Source organism: Hyperolius riggenbachi, chromosome 3 (assembly GCF_040937935.1).
Source record: "Hyperolius riggenbachi isolate aHypRig1 chromosome 3, aHypRig1.pri, whole genome shotgun sequence".
NCBI classification, from domain to species: domain Eukaryota; kingdom Metazoa; phylum Chordata; class Amphibia; order Anura; family Hyperoliidae; genus Hyperolius; species Hyperolius riggenbachi.
Window position 1 is genome coordinate 258,653,366 of NC_090648.1, and position 27,680 is coordinate 258,681,045.

General features: G+C 42.7%; 1 protein-coding gene across 3 annotated transcripts in view; it reads right to left on the reverse strand.

Annotated features, from left to right (window-relative positions):
- PHTF2 (putative homeodomain transcription factor 2) overlaps positions 1–27,680 on the reverse strand; it is a 174,350-nt gene that overhangs the window by 9,713 nt on the left and 136,957 nt on the right. For 2 of the 3 annotated variants that reach the window (XM_068276208.1, XM_068276206.1), the window contains 6 exons: positions 25,670–25,801; positions 24,535–24,621; positions 20,933–21,064; positions 14,684–14,839; positions 14,013–14,108; positions 12,776–12,901 (listed from right to left, as the gene is read on the reverse strand). In XM_068276208.1, the coding sequence (XP_068132309.1) occupies positions 12,776–12,901; positions 14,013–14,108; positions 14,684–14,839; positions 20,933–21,064; positions 24,535–24,621; positions 25,670–25,801 (729 nt within the window). The remainder of the gene's footprint in view (positions 1–12,775; positions 12,902–14,012; positions 14,109–14,683; positions 14,840–20,932; positions 21,065–24,534; positions 24,622–25,669; positions 25,802–27,680) is intronic. The other variant, XM_068276207.1, reaches the window with a different exon arrangement.

Here is a 27,680-nt window from a genome sequence, read left to right on the forward strand (position 1 = left end):
TTACATGTATGGCCAGTATTTCTGCTATACTCCTTATATTGGGCATACAGGTAGTGCATTCTGGGCTGAAAGGAAAAATGAATGGCAAACATCCCTTCATTCGCATCGATCAATGTGGATGAACAAATATCTGCCAAAAAATGTGAAACAAAAAGAAAAGAAAGAGAGACATAGGAGCTGCCACCCCAAAAATCCAAACCCACCAGCTCGTATGCCCAGGCAATCCTGATTTATTCATCCACATTGATCGATGTGAATGGAGAAATCATTGCTTGAGTTCTTTTTTGATACAAAGTGCTTGCCAAAGCATATGAACCCCAACACCACACCTTGGCCCATATGCCTCGGCAAACGTATCTTTTTTACTGTGGAGGAGAAATCTCGTCCTACAGCGCTGCATGCACTGATTTTGTGTAACCTGACAGAAGCGCAATGCTTCTGTCAGGATGCACCATCAGTGCTGCAGCTGATTGGTCGGTCGGTCGGTCGGTCTGGATAGAAAAAAGAGAGAAGAAAAACGAAAAAAACAAAACAAAAAGGAGGGGAAGGCGTCCGCCTGGACATAGGAGCTGCCACCCCAAAAATCCAAACCCACCAGCTCGTATGCCCAGGCAATCCTGATTTATTCATCCACATTGATCGATGTGAATGGAGAAATCATTGCTTGAGTTCTTTTTTGATACAAAGTGCTTGCCAAAGCATATGAATCCCCAACACCACACCTTGGCCCATATGCCTCGGCAAACGTATCTTTTTTACTGTGGAGGAGAAATCTCGTCCTACAGCGCTGCATGCACCGATTTTGTGTAACCTGACAGAAGCGCAATGCTTCTGTCAGGATGCACCATCAGTGCTGCAGCTGATTGGTCGGTCGGTCGGTCGGTCGGTCTGGATAGAAAAAAGAGAGAAGAAAAACGAAAAAAACAAAACAAAAAGGAGGGGAAGGCGTCCGCCTGGACATAGGAGCTGCCACCCCAAAAATCCAAACCCACCAGCTCGTATGCCCAGGCAATCCTGATTTATTCATCCACATTGATCGATGTGAATGGAGAAATCATTGCTTGAGTTCTTTTTTGATACAAAGTGCTTGCCAAAGCATATGAATCCCCAACACCACACCTTGGCCCATATGCCTCGGCAAACGTATCTTTTTTACTGTGGAGGAGAAATCTCGTCCTACAGCGCTGCATGCACCGATTTTGTGTAACCTGACAGAAGCGCAATGCTTCTGTCAGGATGCATCATCAGTGCTGCAGCTGATTGGTCGGTTGGAAAAAAAGAGAGAAGAAGAAAAAAAAAAAAAAAAAAAAAAAAAAATAGCAAGCAAGCAGCAAAGCACTTCAATAACATTAACTTTTTAAACTTTATTAAATATGTTCAAACCAAACAATAACATTGGTAACCAAATATTAACTTTTTTGCTTACCTGTTTTTTTGTTTTTTTGTTTTTTTTTACCTGCGAGCTGAGGATAAACTTCTCCTCCCCCATGGGTCAATGTGCAAAGTGCAAATCGCACAGATATGTGGCGAAGTACATTATGCATTCTGTCCCAAGTGAAAGGAGAGGTTTCTGGCAGGCCAGTGTATTTGGATCTCTCAAAACCTGATGTTTGGGTTCACACTGCATACTGGCCTATCCGGTCGGTCGAGCCCGCCGCACCGTCTCGCCCAAAATAGATCTTCAGGGAATACCACAAGAGTAGCATTCGGCCTAGTAATTAACTGCGTCGCCGTAGACTAACATGACTTCCGGGCCGACCCAAATTGCCGCAGAAGCCACGCAGTAACGTAGGCATGCACTAGCGTTAAGTCAAGCACTTCCGGCGTAGGGGGGGACCGCAAAGTGTGACTTTTGCTAGGCAATTTGCCCTAACGCATCGCGCCAGTGTGAAATAGCACTGAGAGACCCTTGTGTGCCTACTGCTGTGTCTGTAGTTCCCTAGGTTCTAAAAGTGTGCCTTCTCATGGTACCTCTCATAACACTCCCCTAGGCATAGGCCAGGCTGGTCAGGACAGCGGGGACAGTAAACGGGGGTGTCATGCCTTATTCCAGCCTTGCTGCAGACACGACATCTTTTTCTGGGGTTGCGTTGAGTTGGGGTACTGGGAATCGGGTAGGCGTAATGCCTTCCATGCAGCCGGCTAGTTGCATTTGGGGGTTGGGCTCTGTCACCTTCTGGATAGAGGAGTGCCGAAACAATGTCTTCCTGGAATTGAAGGAAAGATCCAGTTCTCCCAGCCTTACTGTAGAGAACAAAGCTGTTGTACATCGCCAATTGAATTAAATACACAGACACTTTCTTATACCAGCGTCTGGTTTTCCGGGAAATTAAATAGGGCCCTAACATCTGGTCATTGAAGTCCACCCCTCCCATGTTGGCATTATAGCTGTGGACGGCGAGGGGCTTTTCAATGACCTCTGTTGCCCGTGTAATTTGTACTGTCGTGTCTGTGTGAATGGTAGACAGAAGGTAAACGTCCCTCTTGTCCTTCCATTTCACCGAGAGCAAGTCATCGGTACACAAGGCGGCCCTCTCCCCCCGTTGAAGTCTGGTGTTAACGAGCTGTTGGGGGAAGCCCCGGCGACTAGGCCGCACGGTGCCACAGCATCGGATTCCTTCTAACTTTAAGTGCTGAAAGAGGGCCACACTTGTGTAAAAGTTGTCCACATAAAGATGGTACCCCTTCTGGAACAAGGGTGACACCAAGTCCCACACAATCTTTCCACTGCTCCCCAGGTAGTCAGGACATCCGACCGGCTCCAATTTTGAGTCTTTTCCCTCATAGACCCTAAAACGAGATGTATAGCCTGTGGCCCTATCACAGAGCTTATACAGTTTCACCCCATACCGGGCGCGCTTGCTTGGGATGTACTGTTTGATGCCAAGGCGCCCGGTAAAATGTACGAGGGACTCATCTACACAGATGTTCTGTTCAGGGGTATAAGCATCTGCAAATGTGGATGACAGGTGGTCTATGAGGGGCCGAATTTTGTGGAGCCGGTCATAAGCTGGGTGGTCTCTTTCATGACAGGTGTCGTTGTCATTGAAATGCAGGAAGCGCAGGATGATCTCAAATCGCGTCCTGGACATGGCAGCAGAGAACACGGGCATGTTATGTATTTGGCGTGTAGACCAATAAGAGCGCAATACATTTTTTTTTAGTAATACCCATGTTGAGGAGAAGGCCCAAAAAAATTTTAAGTTCGGAAACTTGGAGTGGTTTCCACCGAAAAGGCTGGGCGTGGCAGCTTTTCGGATGGGCGGTTATAAATTGTGTGGCATATAGGTTGGTCTCAGCCACAATTAAGTCAAGGAGATCCTGGGTGAGGAACAGTTCAAAAAAGTCTAGGGCCGATCCTAGTTCAAATGTCTCCACCTGGACTCCAGACTGGGCGGTGAAAGGGGGCAGTATGGGTGCGGCGGGATCAGGGGAATGCCAATCAGGGTTTGCCAGCACCTCTGGAAAACCAATGGGAGTACGGGCCCGTCTACTTGGTGGCTGCGGATCGGATCTTAATTCACGTACCACCGAACCAGTTTCTACTTCCAGGATGGTGTCCGCCACTTCATCAGGGTCTTCTGCGGAAGTACTGGTGTTGATAGGCCCAGGAGATGCTGCGCTGCTGGTGCATGCCTCACCAAGAAAAATCAGATCAGCGCCACTCTGCTGCCCTTGAGACTGATCTTCCGCCACCTGCAGTCCAGTGACATGGGGTGTGGTACGCCTGGCTCTAGCCGGGACCTCAACCTCGTCATCGGAACTATCGGTCTGAGAGCCACTGCTGTCTACAGGATCGTACTCTGAACCCGAAGATTCGTCGAATAAGTCGACCCAATCATCCTCATCCGACTGGTCCATGTACCTGTAGATGTCTTCATTGGAAAACCTCTTTTTTGCCATGGTGGCCTGCTAAATTTAGGAGGTATTCCTCTGAGACTACCCAGGAAAAGAGCACCTACCTAGCGAAAGGGAGTACTTGAGAGGTAGAAAGCTGTGGTCACTGAGTTTAGATAAAAAAAATCAAAACTGATGTTTACAGTGCCACAGCTTGTGTACAGTGTTTTTTGCAGTGATCAGAAAAAAGAAATTTCTGTCACTGCGGTGGGGCGGGCTGAACGCAGTGCAGGCGAACGATCAGGTCTGATCGGGCAAACACTGCGTTTTTTTGTGGATCCTAGAGACCCTAATATAGATCTGACTGTGATCACTAATAATCACTTACAGATACTATATAGTACCAATGCTGATTAGCGACAGTGATGACGCTAATTAGTGACTGTGGTGCAGTGGGCTGAGCACTAACTGACACTAACAACCCTTTTGCTTAGATAACTGGCCTAACTGTTTGTTACCACTAGTGATACTAAAAAAGTTTTTAGATCACTAGGACAGTGATAGTGATGGTGATGGTGAGGGGGGGGGGTTGGGGATCAGAGAGCAATCACAAATAATCAAAAACAATCACGAGACAATTACAACACAATTACAGCAATCGGCGCAATCAAAGCCAATCACGGACCAATTGAATCCAATAACGTGACAATCAAAAACCAATTACGTGACAATTGAAGCCAATCACACGACAATCGATGCTAATCACAGGGCAAAACAGCCAATCAGTGGGCAATTGGCACAATCAAAACCAATTACGGACAATTGAAGCCAATCACACGACAATCGAAGCCCAATTACGTGACAATCGAAGCCAATCACACGACAATCGATGCCAATCACAGTGCAATTGAGACAATTGTAGCCAAACAAAGCACAATCAAGCCTTACAGACAGGAGATAAGATACACAATGGCAGGGGGGAGAATATACGCAATCAATGAACTAGGACGGTGTGGGGAGGATCGGAAGGGGTGGGGGGTGATCAGATACCCCTAAGGGGTAGTTGGGGGTCTAATCTGATGGATAGGAGTGACAGGTGGTGATAGATGGGTTATTGACGGGTGATAAGTGGGTGTTTACAGGGAAAAACAGATGTAAACAATGGACTGCTGATGTGATCAGGGGGGGGTGTCTCGGAGGGATCTGAAAGGGTGGGTGGGTGATCAGAAGCCCCTAATGGGCAGTTGGGGGTCTGATCTGATGGGGGGCAGTGGCAGGTGGTGACAAGGGATGATTGACAGGTGACGGATAGGTGATTGACAGCTGATCAGCGGGCAATTACAGGGAAGATAGATGCAGTATACGGGGGGGGGGGGGGGGGGAGATCTGAAGGGGTGGGGGGTGATCAGATACCCCTAAGGGGCAGTTGGGGGTCTGATCTAATGGGGGGCAGTGACAGGTGGTGACAAGGGATGATTGACAGGTGACTGATAGGTGATTGGCAGCTGATCACTGGGGAGATAGACAGATGCAGGGGAGATAGATAGGTTCAGTATACAGGGGGGGGGGGGGGGGGTCGGGGGGAGATCTGGAGGTGTGGGGGTGATCAGATACCCCTAAGGGGTAGTTGGGGGTCTGCTCTGATGGATAGAAGTGACAGGTGGTGACAGGGATTTATTGATGGGTGATATGGGGGGTGGTTAGGTCTGATCTGCGGGCTGCAGGGGGGTACAGGGGGGTGTCTGATGGGTGCTGCGGGTGATCAGGGGGTCTGTGGGGCTCCTAAAGTGTGTGTGTGTGTTGCTATACTATGCCTGCTCTCCTCGCTGGTGGTCGATCGCTAAGTGTGACCACCAGCGGGAGGCAGGCAGTATAATACAGTTTGTTACGTAAACAAACTGTATTATACTCATTCTATAGGCCAATTTGAATTTTTACAGCCCGCCGGCGCTGCTGATTGGCCGGCGGGCTGAAGTCACATGGGGGCCGAAGAGTGTGACGTAGCGATCGCGCGGCTACAGCCGCGCGATCGCTCGTTAATCAGGCTGCAGCCGGCGACGCAGTACTGCGTCGCTGGTCCTGCAGCTGCCACTTTGCCGACGCACGGTATAAGCGTGCGGTCGGCAAGTGGTTAAAGCACCTGTCACCACCTGCTAAAAGGATCTGTCAATGTCAGGCAATGTCAGCTAAAGTTAACTTGTCAAGCTCACAAAGATTATAAATTAAATGCACTGCCCCCACAACAGGCACAAAATGAGGCCTAAAATACCTTCTTATCTCATTCGCTTCAGAGCACTCGAATGCCCCTCCATTCTTAGACACACTTTGTACTGAAAGCCTCTTGACTTTGCGCCAGCGTTTCACTACCCAATGAAAGCACCTTCCTTAGCAATAATACTGCTTCCTTTGGAGTATTGATCAAGGGAAGGGCTCTAAGGCCCCATTCACACTTAGAAGCACAAAACGGCATCGATTTTTGCCGGGGCTTTGCGGGAGTGATTTTTCAGCGATTTCATGCGGAAAAATCACTGGACAGTGCAGCGATTTCTCAGCGATCGAGTTTAGCGCTTCTATAGCAAAAACGTGATTGTCGGGAAATCGCCTGAAAATGGTGCAGGCTACACGTTTGCGTTTTGCGAGCAGCGCAAATCGCAGGCTACGCGGTGCGTTTTGCAGGCTACGCGTTGCGTTTTGCGAGCAGCGCAAATCGCCCAAGTAAGAATGGGTTTTATTACACTAGCGCTTTCAAAACAGTTAGCGTTTGAGCGTTTTGCCGAAATCGACGGCAAAACGCTCTAGTGCGAATGGGGCCTAAGAGCACAGAAGAGGTTAAGGAGATTTAAAAAGGTAACTGCAGCAGACTCTGCATGTGTCATTTGGGTGCTGAGTACCCTAACCTTATTTCAGAAAACATTGTGCATGAATTACCATCCTTGCTGTTAACCGTGATAGCTATAAAGCAGAGTATACACATATGCATATGTACAGTGTTGAGTCCCAGAGCTGTGGCAGCAGCTATTACAGATGTCCACTAATCATAGGACTAAGTATAGGTGACACAAGGGGTTAGTTAGGTGTTCATATTTTACTGGGTGGGGGGGCAGGAGAGAAACACTTCATAATTTAATGGGGAATACTGTCACAAATATACTTTTTTTTCCTTCTTGTTATCATGAATGAGTGCTACTGTTAGCACTCATTCACTGTTAAATGAATGCACGTGGATGTGCGGAAAGCGTTCAGCAGCATTTTTTACTTGCAGGACGAGAATTTCACATCCTAGAATGCACAGGAGGGCCAATTAGGATGTGCAACTCATGTCCGGAAACCTAAAGAGGTTAAAGAATTCCAGGTAGATTTATATAGATAGATGCTCAGAGAAACAACTGCTACTGCAAAAAAAAAAAAAAAAAAAAAAAATAGGCCAGAGAAGGAAGAACTTGCAGAAGGAAACCCAGAGATCCGGAGGTGCCCTGATCTGTTGATCAGTAATGAGATGGGCATGCTCCCATATGCAGCACATTTGTGTAAATCACTAGAATATGTCAAGAGCAGAACATTTATTTATTTTTTGATAATCAGCATCATTGCTGCCTTTGGGTCTGTTCTGCCACTATACTCACCACAGGCCCGGATTTACATCACAGGAGCTTACAGGCACAGATTTCCTGGCACCCCAGACTGCGCCCTACATAGACCTACATACGCCCGCCCAACTAAATAGGCATCTACAGGTGCCCCTTATTAGTAGGTAGCCAGAAGTACCCTCAGTATTAAATACCAAGCGATACCCTCAGAATTAAGTAGCTAGTTGTGCACCTGACTGAATGGAGATCTTGTCAGTGAAATGCCACAAGCCTGGTGAGTGACCTCTCATTTACTCAGGACTCTGCATAGGGAAGGAGGGAGGCGCTCAGGGAGGGGAGTAAGCTGCCTTATCATCATCAGGCGCCTGTAGGCACGTGCCTACAAGTACCTTGTGGTCAATCCAGCCCTGAACCACGCCGTTTTGGCTCTGTGCTTACGTTACTCATGCTACAAGTTCACTCTGCATTAGTCAACCTTGCTTTTTTTTCAGTACAGCATAGCATGTGGTTAATCCTTTTGCTACAGTGATGTTTTAAATTTGCATGGCGTGGTTTTTGTGCTAGTCTACAATTTTGTAGTGAAAAAAGTTTTTTCCTGGTTACCCTTACAGTGAACCCAAGCCGAGGTCAAAAAGTAAATACTTACCCAAGAAGAGAGAAGCCTGGATCTTAGAGGCTTCCTGGGTCTTCTTTGCAGGGACCCTCCTTAACACCAGGGCTGCACTTGTCCTCTGGCACGAGTGTGGCCATGTTGCTTCTGCGTGAGCACAGCTGTGCCTGAACTGCATCACAGAGCCACTCATGCACAAGCGGCTCCAGCTTACAGCATAGGCGCATTATGGCCGCGCTTGAAAAGGAGCAATGGGGGACAGGAGGATGTTGTGGGAAGCCTCTACAGGATCCAGAGGCTTCCCTCTTCAGTATTTCCTTTCTGACCTAAGCTTTGGCTCGGGCAGCGATGAGCTTTGAATGGATTCCGAATTGATTTCGATTCAAAATCATTCGGAATCCAAACGTTAATTATTGTACCTGAGTAGGCGGGTGAGGGAGCATTAACTTACCTAGGCTGCCGTCTTCTTTAATCTGCCTTCAATTGCGCCCCGTGACTACCACGCTTCCTCCTTTCGGGTTGAAGGAGGAAGCGTGATAGTCAAGTGACAGTGCCTCCACTGGAGCCAGAAAAGGTGATTTTGCACAGCCTCACAAATTGTCAGCTTTGCATTTGAAGGGCCAGAGTGAGACCACCGTGGGACGGAGGAGGACAGAGGAAGCCTCATTACGATCCAGAGGCTTCCCCCTCTTGACATAAGTACCCCCCAGGGGCATTTTTTTGGTACAGAGTCTCTTTAAAGAAACCAGAGATAATAAATATTGTATGTAAGCTTTGATCCAAAATATTCCATTAGCCCATTTGTAAGCTTAAAGTTGGGGTTATGTAGTTTTATAGTAAGGTTATATTCTATAGGACCTTCAATAAAAAAAAAACTTGAAACAAAAAACTTGAAACAAAAAACAGCATTTTCCATTCCGTATCCTGGAATTTGTAAACAGAAATTAAAAAAAAAAAATATTATAACAATTGTTGTCTTGACAATGATAAGCAACTTTTCTATCCTTTTAAATATAATAAATTTAGCACTTGCGGTTTACTTCCAATAAATCAATTAATCTATTTCAGTAGTTCACTTTCAAGGAGTTGAGTTGTCTTTTTAGCAGGCTGTATAGAAATGTCTGTGTGCTGTGTGTTTTCTAAGGTATATGGTTTTTCCTATGTAATTGAATGTGCCTGGTTCACATCTATTTTCTGCGCTGATGTTCGTTACAAAAATGTGGTGTTGCATGCATTTCTGTGCATTGGATTGTAAAGCGCACATCAATGCAAGGGTGCGCTTTTTTAGTGCATAGAAGTGCATGTGTTTTTTACCCCAATTAAAAAAAAACAACATTTTCAAATGGAAACAAATCTTTAGTGACAACTGCTACAATAAGCAAAACATGCTGAAAAAAAATGCGTTTAAGCACAAGTAAACGCATGGGTGAGCTTAAAAAAAACACCGCAGGGTACTGAAATGTTCTCTTAAACGCACACCAACACATGCGGTTTTTATCATGCGCTTTAACAGGTTTCTGAATACACCCAATGTGAACGAGGCCTACAACTTCTAAAGGACATTTACAAATGGTACAAATTCAATGACTTCATTTCTTCTCTTTTAACCTCATCCCTTACCATCTCTAAAGAATAATAATAATAATAATAATAATCTAATCTAACCTTAAAGGGAACCTGAGGTGAGAGGGATATGAAGTCTATTTATTTCCTTTTAGATAATGCATATTGCCTGGCAGTCCTGCTGATCCTCTGTATCTAATAATCTAAGCCATAGACCCTGAACAAACATGCAGATCAGATAGTGGGTTGCAAAAGTATTCGGCCCCCTTGAAGTTTTCCACATTTTGTCACATTACTGCCACAAACCTGCATCAATTTTATTGGAATTCCACATGAAAGACCAACACAAAGTGGTGTACATGTGAGAAGTGGATCGAAAATCATACACGATTCCAAACATTTTTTACAAATCAATAACTGCAAAGTGGGGTGTGCGTAATTATTCGCCCCCCTGAGTCAATACTTTGTAGAACCACCTTTTGCTGCATTTACAGCTGCCAGTCTTTTAGGGTATGTCTCTACCAGCTTTGCACATCTAGAGATTGAAATGCTTGCCCATTCTTCTTTGCAAAACAGCTCCAGCTCAGTCAGATTAGATGGACAGCGTTTGTGAACAGCAGTTGTCAGATCTTGCCACAGATTCTCGATTGGATTTAGATCTGGACTTTGACTGGGCCATTCTAACACATAGATATGTTTTGTTTTAAACCATTCCATTGTTGCGCTGGCTTTATGTTTAGGGTCGTTGTCCTGCTGGAAGGTGAACCTCCATCCCAGGTTCAAGTCTTTTGCAGTCTCCAAGAGGTTTTCTTCCAAGTTTGCCCTGTATTTGGCTCCATCCATCTTCCCATCAACTCTAACCAGCTTCCCTGTCCCTGCTGAAGAGATGCACCCCCCAAGCATGAGCACCTTCTTCCACATGGTTGCTGTGACCCCCACATGGCTTGTGGCAAACTGCAAACGGGACTTCTTATGCTTTCTGTTAACAATGCCTTTCTTCTTGCTACTCTTCCATAAAGGCCAACTTTGTACAATGCATGACTAATAGTTTCCCTATGGACAGAGTCTCCCACCTGAGCTGTAGATCTCCGCAGCTCGTCCAGAGTCACCATGGGCCTCTTGACTGCATTTCTGATCAGCGCTCTCCTTGTTCGGCCTGTGAGTTTAGGTGGATGGCCTTGTCTTGGAAGGTTTACAGTTGTGCCATACTCCTTCCATTTCTGAATTATCACTTGAACAGTGCTCCGTGGGATGTTCAAGGCTTTGGAAATCTTTTTGTAGCCTAAGCCTGCTTTAAATCTCTCAATAACCTTATCCCTGACCTGTCTAGTGTGTTCTTTGGACTTCATGGTGTTGTTGCTCCCAAGATTCTCTTAGACAACCTCTGAGGCCCTCACAGAGCAGCTGTATTTTTACTGGCATTAGATTACACACAGGTGTACTCTATTAAGTCGTTAGCACTCATCAGCCAATGTCTATGGGCAACTGACTGCACTCAGATCAAAGGGGGCCGAATAATTATGCACACACCACTTTGCAGTTATTTGTAAATGTTTGGAATCATGAATGATTTTCGTTCCACTTCTCACATGTACACTACTTTGTATTGGTCTTTCATGTGGAATTCCAATAACATTGATTCAGGTTTGTAGCAGTAATAGGACAAAATGTGGAAAACTTCAAGGGGGACGAATACTTTTGCAACCCACTGTATCTATGACCGATCTGACAAGATTAGCTGCATGCTTGTTTCAGGTGTGTGATTACTGACCAGAAAGATCAGCAGGGCTGCCAGGCAACAGGTATTGTTTAAAAGGAAATAAATATGTCATCTTCCATAGGTCTCACACCTCGGGTTCCTTTAAAAAAAAAAAAAAAAAATCACTCTTATTTTATTAATAATAATAAAAATCAAAAACCTAAAAAGGAGCAGCAGCAGCAGCCAGATATCACCAAAAGAAAGCTCTATTAGTGGGAAGAAAAGGAGGTAAAATTCATTTGGGTGCTAAGTTGTATGACCAAGCAATAAACTGTTAAAGTGCAGAATTGTAAAGAATGGCCTGGTCACTTGGAGGGTATAACCCTGTGGTCCTCAATTGGCTAAGCTACCCCAAGGGACCATAAAGCTCTCCTAAACTGTCCAACTCCATTTACATTTGATACCTGTACTGTATCAACTCCCTGGTGCACCCAGTAACTTAAAGTGACTCTGTAACAAAAATTACAACGTTTTTTTCTACCATCCTACAAGTTCCTAAACCTATTCTAATGTGATCTGGCTTGCTGCAGCTCTTTCTACTATAACCATCTCTGTAATAAATCAATGTATCTTTCCCCTGTCAGACTTGTCGGCCTGTGTCTGGAAGGCTGCCAAGTTCTTCAGTGTTGAACTGTTCCTCTATGCACACTCCAGTGTGTGTTTTATTTACATAAGCCAGCAGCTTCTCTGCTATCTTATCAGTGATAGAAGAGAGCTGAATAAAAATCCTCCTCTGGAGGCTGTGAAAGGAGCTGGTCCTGTCACATACTAAGGAATTAACGACATAGGCAGAGCTGTCTGCAGGAAGCCTGTAATGTTCAGTGCATGAGAGAAGCTGGGGACAGAAGGTAAACACACACAAGTGATCTCTTGAGATTCAGAAGTAAGGCTGTATACAGCCTGCTTGTGTATGGATGTATTTTCTATGTGTGGACATGCTGTACATCAACCTACTTCCTGTTTTGGTGGCCATTTTGTTTGTTTATAAACAAACTTTTTAAAACAGTTTTTGACTACTTTTAATGCGGCGGGGAGCGGTGAAATTGTGACAGAGGGTAATAGGAGATGTCCCCTAACGCACTGGTATGTTTACTTTTGTGCGATTTTAACAATACAGATTCTCTTTAATGATGAGGAGCCCAAAGGAATGGTTTCATCTTTGAGATTTGCTCTGGGAAATTGCCTGAGGTTTATTGCAGGAATACATCAAATTTTTCATACACAACATGTTTATACAATTAGCTTTGAGTAAAGATTGTTACATCCTGAACTGCAGATGCCTGAAACTGCGTAGAAACAAATGTTCATTGTAAGGTTGGTTCAACTTAGGGAAAAAAATGGAATTTATTGTCAGGCTTTTGGTTTCATTGGTAAATATATTTGAATGCAATACATGCTGTTTTGCTAGAGTATTCTCACCTTGAGATTAAATCCCAGAAGATCGCTAATGACACCAGACACTGCAGACAGAATGACCACCTGAGTGATGTTGTACAGCAGGGGATTCATTGTCAGACCATATAACCTAAAAGGACTATCCAGCTCCTTGGGGTACAAAAAGAAACATTTATTACACTAGTCATCTAAATGCACACAATTTCATTTAAAAAGAGCTTTGAGGATTCACACGGTCTGGTAAACCTGGATTGGATGACACCATTTACTGGCTAAATACTGTAAGTAATACCTTCTTCAGACTCTTACCTCCTAAACTTACTCTTAAAATACAGCTAATATACTGTAAATCAATGCCAATAATATATATTATTATTATAATAATATCAATACCATAATTAAAACTGATGTAAAGTTATCTACAACAAATAGATGAAACTTCCTATGAATGTCCTCACATACCCTGGAAAGGTTGGTCTGACAATCATGGATTTATGATCCTTTCAGGCAAGCTCAGATAGTTAGGGGGAAGTGAGATGCGCTAATTAAAGGAGCACTATGGCGTACAAATCATCAAAATAAAATATAAAAATACTGGCACAGTATAGTATATTTCACCCCCTTGAAAAATCAGTGCTAATTTTTCAATCATGACATTCTTACTGATGGAAAATCTTTTTTGCCAGCGGGGATTTGGGAGACTAAACTCTCTCCCACAGTTCCCCTGCAGTGCGGTAGAAGCAATTTCGGATCATTCTAGAGACATTCTACAGCACCTATGGGAGCACCAATGTAAACATAACAGCTCTAGGTTCCTACCAGAGAACACACAACCCGGGCTGCTGACAGCTCCACCTATGTCAGAGCAGTGTGGATTTATGGAAAAAAAAATTGCTACCATGTACAGGCCACCAGCAAAGAGACAGAACTACTGACAAATGCGCGGTGAACATTTAAAAAAAGCCGCGGGTAAAAATAGGTTTACAGGTTAGTGCAATTTAAACTCTCTGCTAGCATTTAGCATGTACTAGAAAGAGCACAGACAACTTATAGTTACCATGGATAAAATTATTTTTCCCATGTCTCTGTACAGGCCACATAATGCAGACAATATAGCTAAACTCCTACCCTCACTTACATAAACAGTAATTATATAACCAGGGACCCTCCCCACTGACATCCTGCACAGAAAGCAGGAAGAGAAGTCTTCTGTGTATAAAGATGTAGCCCATCCCCCAAAATAAGGAAGCAGCTCACTTACTTTCAGCAATTTTGTAGCTAATTTTAAGACATTGTTGACAAGTGTCAGCTCTTCCTTCTTGTTCGGTTTCTTTTCCATTTTCAAGTACAAATTGATCTGGATGAATCGAACAAAAAAGTATTACTGCAATGTAATATGTATTGCTACTACTTCCTCCTATTTACCTATTGCACCCAATCAAAAGCAACATTTGACAGATAATGAGTGGTTTCATTAGACGTCCTACTTTAGGTCAGCGTCCAGGTTATTTAAAGGAGTACTCAAAGCAAGGAACTGAAATTCAGCTCTATGAAGGAAAGTATGCATTGCCTTCTTTTAAAAGGATTTTACCGTTTCCCAGTTCTTGTCTTTCCAGAGGTCTTCTAATCAAACATCTGCCAGACAATGGCAAGGTTAGGGTGTTAACGTTAATTTACAAGTCTGCTGATTTTTAAATTTCCCATAATTCTAATGAAAGGAAATGGCAGGGCAGATGGTCTTGAGGACAGACACTCATAGAAGACCTCACAGTTGTACAGAGGAGGATCGGGAAACATGAAGAGTTTTCCAGAGTGGGCAAGTACCGTATGTGTTTTTCCCCTGTATTATACACAACCAGAATGGTGTTTTATAGCGTTTATTTTCTAGGAAAACCCCTTTGAAGAGTCCATAGAACTTAGTAAGTAACTCACCTGTTCTGTTAACAATATTGAGGTATTGCTATATTTTTTGTTGGTTTCTGATCCAAGTGTAACAAATCTCAATAAAAAGAGCGATAATGAAATGCACCAGATGACCAGTTCCCAATTGTAGTGACAATCCAGAAACGTTTCATGAATGTGCAAAAGCTGGGAAAAAACAAAAGGCAGTTTCAGGAGTTAAAAAGACACAACTTCATGTTACAATTTGCATGTGAGATAACATAACCTAATTAGCCTGACCTGAGCAGCGGAAGTTGCAGTTTGTCAATTAAAGCTTCTATCAACTGATCTATGCAACTGCCAGCTGTGATAATTACTCTGCGATTTGCTAGACCTAAAGGTGCATACACACGTCCAACTTAATGCCCGATTGTCATTTAAACTAGTCATCTGAATGACAAGAAGTCGTTCAGACGTCATGTACACACTGACCAACAAAGCGGCTGATATGCTAATTTACATGTCGTTTAACCAACTTGGACAATAGACTGGATAGAACAATGGACTAGATTAAATGACTGATCAAACGACTTGTTTGAAGGTCTATTAGTTGGACAAACGACTAAAAGTTGTTTGTACACATGTACGGACCTAACAGTTGTTTAAACGACAGTTGGTCCAATGGATCCGGGCAAAACGGCTGTTATCAGTCGCTCAACAGCGCGTACACACATCCAAATTGTTGTTCAAAAAAGTTGGACATGTGTCCAAATTTTTTTTTATTTTATTATTCAATAATATACAAGCTAAGAACTTTATTACAGTATCCAACACGGTGAATAACTGAAAGCATAAAATGTCATACAATGAGCATAACCATGAAATGTAGACCATAAAACTGGTTAACGAATAAGACTAATATAAAAAACATATAGCATAGAGAAATAGTATAACCCACCCTATATGAGCCACCAGGAGCAATTGACTGAGCCCAAAGGGGTAACTAATATAAGGCGCAAAAGTAAGAATGACCTGGGGGCCATACAGGCCGGGCAGTTGAGGAGGGAGGGGGAAGAGTCCCCGGAAGAAATAAAGGATAGAAAAAGAAAAGAAAGAATGAGAAAAGAAGAGTGTTCCAGCCAGCAAAAGCTTGAAACAATCATAGGTTAGCTTCACAAACCAAGTGGTAACAGAGTAACATTCCCCCATTCCTATTTATTGTACAGCGCTGCGTAATATGTTGGCGCAATATAAATCTAATAAATAATAATAATACCTTATCAAAAATATGTATTTTGTCTTGTATAACAGCTGTCAGATGTTCTAATTTGTAAATATATTTTACTCTTTTGTATACTTCAGTACTTCACTGACTTTCTAGGAAAAGCTATTTAACTTGTCAAGAAAATATTTTGCTCATCAGTAATCTTTAACCGCTTCTCGACCACCTGACGCGGAATTGCAGCAGGTCAGTGGCTCTCTCATCCTCTGCGATGCAGATAGGAGTCATCTCACGAGGGTCAAGATTTGACGGGAGCTCGCGCTCGCACAAGCTCCCTTCAGTTTACACAACAGGCCACAGCCATCAGCCTGCCAGCCAGTGTTCGGGGCTGGCAGGCTGTTTATTTTATTTTTTTAAAGGACCACTATCATGAAAATTGTGAAAATTTTAAATAACAAAAACAGATACCAATATGAAGTACATTTCTTCCAGAGTAAAATGAGACATAAATGACTTTTCTCCTATGTTGCTGTCATTTACAGTAGTAGAAGTACAGTAGGAGTAGTAGAAATCTGACAGAACCAACAGGTTTTGGACTAGCCCATCTCTTTATGGGGGATTCTTGGGGGTTTCTTTATTTTCAAAAGCACTTAGTGAATGGCAGTTGCTCTGCCCAACTGACAAAAATGTGTGCAAACAGCTAGGGGGATGGTTTGCATCTTTATATAAATCCTTTTCATGGCTTGTCTTTTTGAAAATAATAAAGGCCATGCGGAGAATCCCCCATGAAGAGATGGACTAGTCCAAAACCTGTCGGTTCTGTAAGATTTCTACTGCTTACTGTAAGTAACAGCAACATAGGAAAACAGTAATTTATGGCTCATTTTACTCTGCAAGAAACAAACTTCTTATTTGTATGTGTTTATATGTATTTAAAATTTTACATTTTTCACGATAGTGGTCCTTTAAGAAAAAGTATTTATATAGCGCTGACATCTTACGCAGCGATGTATAGAGTACTGAATATTTTCTTGTCAGTAACTGTCCCTTGAAGGGGCTCACAATCTAATCCCTGCCATAGCTATATGTCTATGTATGTATAGTGTAGTGTAGTGTATGTATCTTAGTCTAGTGTCAATTAAGGGGGAAGCCAATTAACTTATCTGTATGATTTTTTTTTTTTTTATTATAAAATTCGGGCTTTTTATTTAAAAATAAAAAAAACTAAAAATAACAGCAGCTATCACATACCACCAAAAGAAAGCTCTATTTGTCAGAAGAAAAAGAGGTAAAATAAATGTGGGTGCCAAGTTGTATGAACGAGCAAAAACTGTTAAAGTTGTTAACGAATTTTTAAAAATGGCCAGGTCACTTGGAGGGTAATAAACCTCTGGTGCTGTGCTCAAGAGGTTAAAAAACAAAACACACACACACACACACTTAAAATGTGCTGTGAAAATGCCTATACTTTACCACTAAATAGCCGTATTCATTTTTTAATACCAGAAAAAAAAAAATGCAAACGTTCAGTTTTCAACCCCAATGAATAAAACAGTTTATCCAATTCAGTTAACTTGGGGCGAAGTTCCCAGTGGGATGTTATGGAGTGACGTTAGGGAGGCACTGCAATGTAGAAAGATGGACTGCAATGATAAGTCTGTACACCTTTCACAGTGCAACTTTAGCATTGCGGTGTAACGGGTTACGTTTTGGTAACACACTGCTGCAGTGAGTTGCTGCTAAAGGTACAGCAAAGCATACTTTTCATTTGGGGTAGTGCGGTAGTGTCTGCCTGCTAACTGAGATGCTTGTTAAGGTGGCCATACACTTATAGATTTGCAGCAGATGCGACCATCAGATAGATTTCTGTCAGATGCCTGTCAAATCCAATCTGACAGGAATGTATCTGATGTGTGCTGTACAGTTGGAACAGATTTCCAATAGATTTCAGAATGAAATCTATTGAAAATCGATCTAAATGCATTATTGGACCATTGGATCCAATGCAACTCTGTGGCCATCGATCTGCTGCCAGCAGCAGATCGACCTAGATCTTCCATCCTGTCAGATAGATCAAAGTGATCAAAATCGGACGCAAATTGATAGAATTGGGAATTTGATAGAATCGATCGATCGCTGAAATCGACCAGTGTAGGGGCCCCTTAAGCCTAGCACACTGCTGTCTTAAGCATGCATTAACCTCACATGCAGCCTTATCCCTGTAACACTTCATGACAGAGCCCTCTGCAGTAGATGACCCTGTAGAAAGGTCCAAAAGTTCTAGGAGGCTGCAGAATTATTTGTGTGGGGACAAATTGGCAGAGTTTGAGGTCAGAAAACATGGGAGTCACCTATTAGTGTTAGTCATTGCAACAATGCCAGTTGGTTGCATTTAGATGAGTCATTTAGATTTAATCATTGTTTACTCTTATCACATTTCTGTGGAGCAGAGAATTTTGACACCCACTATTGAAAAAAACTTTGGCGCCAGGCGCCATTATAAAGTGTGGCGCAGGGGGGGGGGGGGGTGTTTGGTCTAAGGTTCAGGCATGGGGGGTGGTTTAGTGTCTGTGTGGAGGGGGGGGGGGGGGGGTCTTCAAGGGTTAGGGATGTGTGTGTGTGTGTGTGTGTGTGTACACGTGGGGGGAGGGGGATAATGGTTAAAGTTAGGCATTGGTAAAGGAGGGTTGTGTGTGAGTAGTGTTAGATTAAGTTGAAGTAAAATATGATATACCAGTATTTTGTACATTTAATATGTAGAATAATAGTAAATTTTACCAATATTCTACCAGCCAAAATTGTGTGTCCAAATGTTCTTGTGCTCCTCATGCACGCCATTTCTATGTTCTATTATTATATGTGTAAAGTAAGCTTTTATTTATCTTATTTCATATGTTCCTTGTGACCTCTTTAGGACTTTTTGCTGTGATACATATGTGGCTTGCCGCTGGTGCCAGTCAGAATGATGCATCTAAGAATTTAATTCAGGTCTTTCAACCCATATATATTTTTGCAGTAAGTAAATGTACCTGTATTGTTCACTAGATGGCAGACTAAGCCTCAGCAAATACAAACGTATGAAAAAAAGTTTAACAAAGACTTATGAATATAAGTAAACAAAACGATTACGTGTTCATAATTGATTTTAATGCAAAACAGTGATACTGCAAAAAGAGATTGGTCCCATTTATATAACAAAGGCAAATACACATGCACATCAGTGAACCACAGATATGCAGGATAGGCCTTATTTATGTACAGCTAAATGCCAAGGTGTATACACACATTAGCAAAATACATATTTAGTTAATTTTATAAATGATAAGTAGCAAACAGGTACTGTACAAGCATACATGAAAAAAAAGACGCCTGGAAAAAAAGGGCACCGGGGATTGCCACTAGTAGGATATGGTTACAATTAGCGATATTCTACTGCTAGATTCCCAAGATCACCCCCCCCCCCCAATGGTGACTAACCCCAAGACCCCCCCCCACCCCCACCCCCACCTGTGCCAAAGTTGTTAACAGTGTTTTTATAACATACAGAGTGTGTGAGTGTGTGTGTGTTATACATAATACACAAGTCATGCTTTAGGCTGAGTTCCAACTAGCAACTGATAACATTTGATAGGTTTTAACTTATCAGTAATTCTGCATTCTCTTTGGGTTCGTTTCCACTGCTGCAGAAATCAGGCCAAATTACGTAGTTTTTCCGTAAGCAGATCAGGTGGGAAAACTCTGCCATAGGGAATAATGCTGCCGTGGTCTGAAACACTTGCCTTAGCTATTCGGCCAACATTGCATTTTTCTGGACGCAGCGAATCCCATAGCCAGGCATGGCACAGATTCTGGGATTCGGCTGCATCCTTTCATAGAAAGGAAGTTCCGTCATGTGCCTCGCAGGACGCACAGCGGCTAGTGGAAACGAACCCTTTCAGTTGCTTTCGCGATTTTCTATGAACTGGGTGTGCAATGGATGAAAAATTTCTCCAGGCAGTGCATTGTGAACATTTTTTTGGTTATAATGCATAGATGTAAACTGAGTCATAGGGAGACATTATTATTATTGATTTATAAAGCGTCAACATATTCCATGACGCTGTACAAAGTAAGAAACAAACATGGTACATAATAATACGGACAATGGTGTGCACCAATATACAAGATACATAATTAGTGACAAAATACAAAAATGATACAAAATACAGAATACAAAATATAGAATTGGTGAGGACAGTGATAAAAGTAACATGATGAATAAAATGTATAATGATTTCCAAGACACAAAAGGGGGAGAGAGCCCTGCCCTTGCAAGCACTGTGCACCAGTTGTCTATTGCATTTTAGCTGACAGCAATTAAATCAGTGTAAACCAGCCTTTAGTATACTGATTCCGAGCAGCCCTTTCTGTTCAATGGAGTGGAAAGGGGTATAACAAACCGAATAGGTCGTGCTGTACCTCAACAGCAGGAACTGTAATTGCAGTAGCATTGTTGAATGTAACGCCTGGTTCACGCTGCCATAAAAAAAATGGTCTGTTTAGCGAACTAAACAGACTGGACGCTAACAGAGGTGACCGGATCCTATGTTAATCAATAGGATCGGTTCACATTGCTCCATTACAATGGATCCTTATAGCCCGTTCCGCTGAACGGACCGCAAGTTTGGGGTAGGAGTGATTTTTCTGGATCGGACGCGTCACATTGACCACGCTAACAGAATGGAGGTCGATATTTGGTCAGATCAGTTTTTATATGGATCAGGGTTTTTTTTTATCCTGCAGTATAAACCGGCTCGTATTCATCAGTGTGCTGGAGGGGAGGGCCAATATTCTCAAAAACATCTGTATTCACACTATATTTTCACCCTAAATGATCACAAATAATCAGTTTAGCCAATGGAAATCTAGCATGGATATTATGCACAGTGCCTCTCTGCATAGCACTTGTCTGCAGAGATCATGCAGTTATGATTTTGGGCTACATCATGAGCCACTAAACCATAATCTACATCTGTTTCTTTTATCTGGTATATATTCAACAAGTGGCATATAGTCTATATTATTCATTATATACTTACAGGTAGTCCCCGGTTAACAAACGAGATAGGGACTGTAGGTTCGTTCTTAACCTGAAAGTCAGAACAGTGTGCCATTTCTGTCCCCTGTACCTCCTCTGTGCCCTCCCTCTGTGTCACCTCTGCCCTTTGTACCTGTTTATACAAGTTTAAAAAACATTTTTTCTTAGATTTTTTTTTTTAATCAATTTTCTCAAAAACTACAAGTCCAATTTAATTTTTTTTTTAACTTGTTCCCATGGAAACTGAGAATCCATTCCATTCGTATTGGTGAGTCGTTCGTAAGTCGGGCATCGTAAGTCGGGACTACCTGTATAATCTAAACCACTTAATGACAACCTGACTTATAAAAACGTCCTGCTAGAGCCTCTTAAAGGGAAGGTCCAAGCAAAATAAAAAAAATGAGTTTCACTTACCTGGGGCTTCTACCAGCCCCATGCAGCCATCCTGTGCCCTCGTAGTCACTCCCTGCTGCTCCAGTCCCCCGCTGGCAGCTTGCCGACCTCGGAGCGGAGGTCGGCGGGCCGCATTGTGTACATTTTTACGCATTCCCACTAGTGCAGGAACATTAACCCATACATTTTTACGCATTACTGGTTCAATGCATAAAAATGTACGCATTGAACCAGCGTAAAAATGTACGCAATGCGGCCCGCCGACCTCCGAGGTCGGCAAGCTGCCAGCAGGGGACTGGAGCAGCAGTGAGTGACTATGAGGGCACAGGATGGCTGCATGGGGCTGGTAGAAGCCCCAGGTAAGTGAAACTCATTTTTTAATTTTGCTTGAACCTTCCCTTTAATGGCTCCAGTACGTTTTTATAAGTCAGGCAGTGCTGCTGCTGTGCGCGTGCGCACGTGTATTCCTGTGCACGTGAAAATAGTGGAAAAAAAATCCACCCCCAAAAAACAAAAAATACCCCTTTATTTCCAAATACTATATTGTCACCATACTTTGCACTAGGGACATCATTAAAATCTTGTAATAACCAAGACAAATAGGCAGATAAAATGTGTGGGTGTTATGTACAGTAGCAGTGTTTATATTAAAACTATAGGGGATGGAATTGGAGAAATAGTGTATTTTTTCATTTTTTTCCTTGTTTTTCCCCTTAAAATGCATAAAAGATAAAGTAATTACTGAAAACAAATATCAACCCTACAAAGCCCAATTGGTGGTGAAAAAAACAAGATATCGATCATATCATTGTGATTAAGCTATTGGCAAATGTAAGGGATGAGCACTGAAAGGTGAAAATCGCTCTTGTCAGTTAGGGTAAAAACGCCTTTGGGGTGAAGTGGTTATTATTATTAATGTTTGTGAGGGATGCAGATGTAAGCAAATGGCATTGGAAGCTGGCCATAGAGAGGAATTTGTCCATTTTATTTGACTTAATGAAACATCAATCTTGTAAAACAATAAAAAAAAAAAAAAAATTGATGAGCAAACACATTTAGGGGGGTGGGGTGTGTGTGTATGTGTGTGTGTGTGTGTGTGGGGGGGGGGGGGGGGGGGGGCGGTGGGTTCCGCATCAACAATATGTTAGGTAAAGGACAGTAAATGAGGTTAGGGAAAGTCTAGGCGAATAGCTCTGAGCCACCAGGCACTAGGAGGTTGATGACTAGCCTATGCCTTCATCCTAAGGCCCCATTCAGACTATGTGCGTTCCTAGCCGTTTTTACAGAACGCATACGGGTAGACTTTGCGCATAGAAACGGCTAATGTTTTCTAATAGCCTCGTTCACATGTATGCGTATGAGACGTATATGTTTCTCATCCGCATTGCTGCATGCAGTTCTGTGCGTCACGCACAGAAACTGACGCAATGAAAGTCTATAGCTGTGTATCAAAAACGCCTACTATTACGTTTTTTGCGTATGTTTCCCTCTGCATTTCCTATAATTCTTTTCTGTTTCCTGTGTGATGTGTGTGCAAAACGCAATAGAAAACGCATTTGAATGCAAGAAAAACGCATACAAACGCATGCGTATTTCAACTTGGGTTTCTTTGAATTTCTATGCGTTTTGTAAACGCTGACAGTATGAACAGGGTCTAAAGATGCTAAGCTGGCTGACTACAGCGTCCCATTTCCTTTGAAAATGTTCAGAATGATAGGGTGGGGAAAGGCACATCATCTCATTACTGACACATTTTGCTCGTTGTGTGAAGTAATGTATGTAAGGATGCTAGCTAGCATATTATAGATGACAATTTTGGCATGCGCATTTCATTTAGGCTGCTTCCACACAGGGACGTTACAGGCGCACGTTAGTGCAGCCTGTAACGCTCCCCCAACGCACAGCAATGTAAAACAAGTGGGCTGTTCACACTGCCCACGTTGCGTTACATGTAACGCTGCACGTTGTAGTGAAAGTGCAGCATGCTGTGCCGCGTTAGACTGTTTGCACATGCTCAGTGGGGGGCGGAGAGGAGGCGGGGAGATGCCGCTACAGTAGCCGCGCACATGGCTACTTAATATGCACAGCACTGGCGGCCGCTGTTTGGCCGGCGGGACGTGATGCGGAGTGTCTCGCTCCGCATCACGTGGTCCCGCCGGCCAATCAGCGCCACCCTTGGAGACCTTATGCGGATAGAGCCGCCTAACGCGGCTCACTCTACCGTCCTCTCCCGCACCACCATGCGTTGCGTTAGGGGTACGTTATGCGACCATAATGTCCCCTAAAATGCAACGTCTTGGTGTGTAAGTAGCCCTAAAGTAACCTATAATTATGCAGTGGTTTATCCTATGCTTGGTTCCTGCAGCATAGCTTTGTAACAGATTTGCTTTAAAGCCCAGCTCAAGACATTTGGGTGATGAAAGCAGGGTAGAAAAATAAGACCCCTTGATCCTATCCAGTCCTAAGTTTCCCCACTGGACAGCTTACTGCATGAGATCATTTCCCCTCCTATGTTTAGGACACAAACTCTGGCTAATGGGCAGAGAACTGCCCACAAGATAATAGAAGAGCTAGACCTGAAGCGCTCAGATTGGGTAAAAATTGTGTATTATGAAACAGAATTCACATCACCAAAATAAAATCATGTTGCTCCAAGTTAACTGCCACAATCTCGGATTTGAAAAATGATTTTTCTACTGTACTAACAAAAATAAGTAGGATATTGAGGAAACCCACATTTGTTGGCATAAATGCACATGACTTGGCTAAAGTGAATACAATGGCCTCGATTCATCAAGACTTATCAAATCAATTACCGACAGCTCGGTAAAATACCGAACTCGATAAGTTGATTTCAGGATTCATCAAAGTCATCTACAGCTGTTAGTAAGCATTCGGTAATCATTCAGTAATGATGCGATAAAACGGAAGAAAGTGCAATTCATAAACATGAAAGTGGGCGTGGTTTAGCGTTACATTTAGGATTAGTTATCTCCTTCACTGCTCTGTTGTTATTCCTGTCAGATCATGGAGCCATTTGAAGTGGTTATGTATCAGCTGAGAGTGATTCAAAGGTGCAGAAGGGCAAGAATAAAGTCTAGATTCGAATTCAGTAATTTAACGAACTGGAAAAAGTTATCGCAAAGACAATGATGAATCGAGGCCAATGAGATAAAAACAAATAAAAATAAATATATATATATATCTCACCTGTGCGCAGCATATGAATACTACTGATATAGTCAGTAAGAAGGCTGATGAAACAATTACATCTACAGACCGCTGAGGACCTCGGCGCTGAAATAAGAAAATTAGAAGCATTTAAATATTCTGGAAAATTTGGGGGAGAATGTTTGTTTCACAGGCAAAAAGATAAAGGAAATAAATTTGCCATATCAAAATAATTTCTTAGGCCCAGTGCACACCGAGCGGTTTTTGGAGCGATCCGCCGGCCGCATCCGCCTGGAAAAATGCTTGGCTAATGTATTGCAATGGGATGGTGCACACCGGCGTTTTGAGGTTTTTGCCAAGCCGCAAACGCGCCTCCTGCTCCGCGTTTGCGGTTTTTGGAAGCGTTTCGTCCTCAATGTAAAGTATAGGAAAAATGCAAACCGCTCTGAAAAACGCTACTTCAGAGCGGTTTGCCAGGCATTTTTGTTACAGCAGCTGTTCAGTAACAGCTTTTACTGTAACAATATGTGTAATCTGCTACACAAAAACGCACCCAAAACCGCTAGGTATGTTTAGAAAACCTCTCTAAACATAACTAGAATCGCTCTGAAATCAGCTCCCAAAACCGCTAGCATATTGCGGATCTGCTAGCGGTTTTGGTGTGCACTGGGCCATACTCAATAAATTAAATGGTTGAGCTATGGAACAAAAGTTCTATTCATTTTATTATATCACAATTATAAACTCAAATGCTACTAGTTGTCCTGGAAACCCTTAACAGTAAATGTACATGCTTGCAGCTTGGGCTATATGGATAACATAGACCAGAAGTTTAAAAGAATATATTAAAAAAAGCTTTTTGTTTTTCTGAATCACTAGAATACTGTATAGCAAAGTTACAGACAAAGACTTCCTATGTTAAATGTTGGTCTGATTTAAATGACAACAATGAATGGAATGGCTGTCAATTACCCCTACCTGGGACTACCTGGCCCGTATATGTAGTGCTGTTCTCTCTAGATATCACATGGTCAGCATTTTAACTGGTGCTTTGGGCATGTGGTTACAAATGTGCTCTTGCAAAAATGCAAAAATGTTGCACTTGTCTTAAAAAACACGCTCCTCTAAGTTTTATGGTAAGTTTAATGACAGGTTAGGAAAATCTTTTTCCTACCTTCAAGTATGATCGAAGAGAAAGCCACATCTTTATATTCTGAACTTTCTTCAGACGAAAATGTGGCACTTCAGATTTCCGCGCCCTCCTTGCAGATGTCAGATGGCCAAATAATTTTGCAAACAGTAATCTCTGCAAAAAAATAAAAGAAATAACATTTCACAGACAAGATAATGTTTAGTAGGAACATAAATCATGACCTCTTTAAAATCAATACAATACAGGGATGTGCGCACCTCCTAAAAATATCAAAACAGACTTCCTCATCACCTCCAACAAGGATAAATCAGAATCCTGGATTGCTACAAAAGCCAGGATTTTTTTTTATTTATTTTTTTACTTTAATTCTACAATACAAACTAGTCAATGTCACTGTTTACATTACAAAACATGTGCCATTAGTAATATGTACTCCCACTTTGAGTGTTTAACCACCTTAGCGGTATGGACGAGCTCAGCTCGTCCATTACCGCCAGAGGGTGCCGCTCAGGCCCTGCTGGGCCGATTTTCATGAAATAAAGAGCAGCACACGCAGCCGGCACTTTGCCAGCCGCGTGTGCTGCCCGATCGCCGCCGCTCTGCGGCGATCCGCCGCGAGCAGCGGCGAAAGAGGGTCCCCCCAGCCGCCTGAGCCCTGCGCAGCCGGAACAAATAGTTCCGGCCAGCGCTAAGGGCTGGATCGGAGGCGGCTGACGTCAGGACGTCGGCTGACGTCCATGACGTCACTCCGCTCGTCGCCATGGCGACAGGAGAAGCCAAACACGGAAGGCTGCTCATTGCGGCCTTCCGTGTTACTTTTGGCCGCCGGAGGCGATCAGAAGAACGCCTCCGGAGCGCCATCTAGTGGGCTTTCATGCAGCCAACTTTCAGTTGGCTGCATGAAATAGTTTTTTTTTTTTTATTTAAAAAAAACCCTCATGCAGCCGCCCTGGCGATCTTAATAGAACGCCAGGGTGGTTAAAAAGGTTATCAGCACTTCAGTAGACAGATTATAATAGGTGTAGAAAAGTCGATTTATAACTGTAGAAGAAGTTTGAAAGCACATTATTCAAGTAGAGATCAGCACACACTGCAGCTAGCATGCTATCAGTTTGAGTACAGCAGTTGATATTGTACATACTGTGGTTATCAATCTTGCATCTAAAAAATGGGAATTAAAAATAAAGTATGTATTTTGTATGGATTGGGGCCTCTTTTGAAGACTTTTGAAATACACAAAAATAAGTAACATTTTAAAGTATTCATGTGAAAATGTTAGGTTTTAAAAACTTACAGTAAGGAACATCAAAAAGATCACCAATGCAAAATCAGACTTAAATAGGGTACATACATGTGTCAGCAATGTTATGCAGTTGAGTGCTGTATCCACCTGTAAGCCTCACCTCTCCATAATACCTCCCAGACTAGGCTCCAACCCCCTCTGGTCGGGACCTTTCAACTGGATACAGTGTGCTTTGGCGTGTTCAGTTTGATCCTGCACACCGCTGTGGCTTTGAGTGATGTTCACTGCTCTGAGTGCACACACTGCACTTAGGAATCTACCACGAGTGCAGCCACATCGACGTCAAGGACACAACTGCACATGCGCGAGGACGAGTATATCCAGTATCAGGATGATACCACTTCAAAGATTCAAAGAGTATGCTTCAGTAAATAGTATTATTGTCTTCACACTCTTACATCCTGTACTTACTCCAAAAACACAACTCCCATATTTACTGAGTGGCCAAAAAATTAGAGCCACACCTTATTGAAAGTAAACCAGTCCAACAGTGACATAAAAATGCAGAGTTGCTTATGCAGTGTAAGGACTTCAGAAGGGAACACAGTATTTTTTCTTTTGCCAATATAAATCAATGTCATTAAACTCTAATACCGTACAAATGAATTTGGAGAAATTGCACGGAATGGGTTTCGCTCATACAAAACAATAGCAACTTCAGTTTGAGAAGATCCAACAACATGAAAAACATACTCTATAAAATGATGCATTGCATACAAAATAGTATTT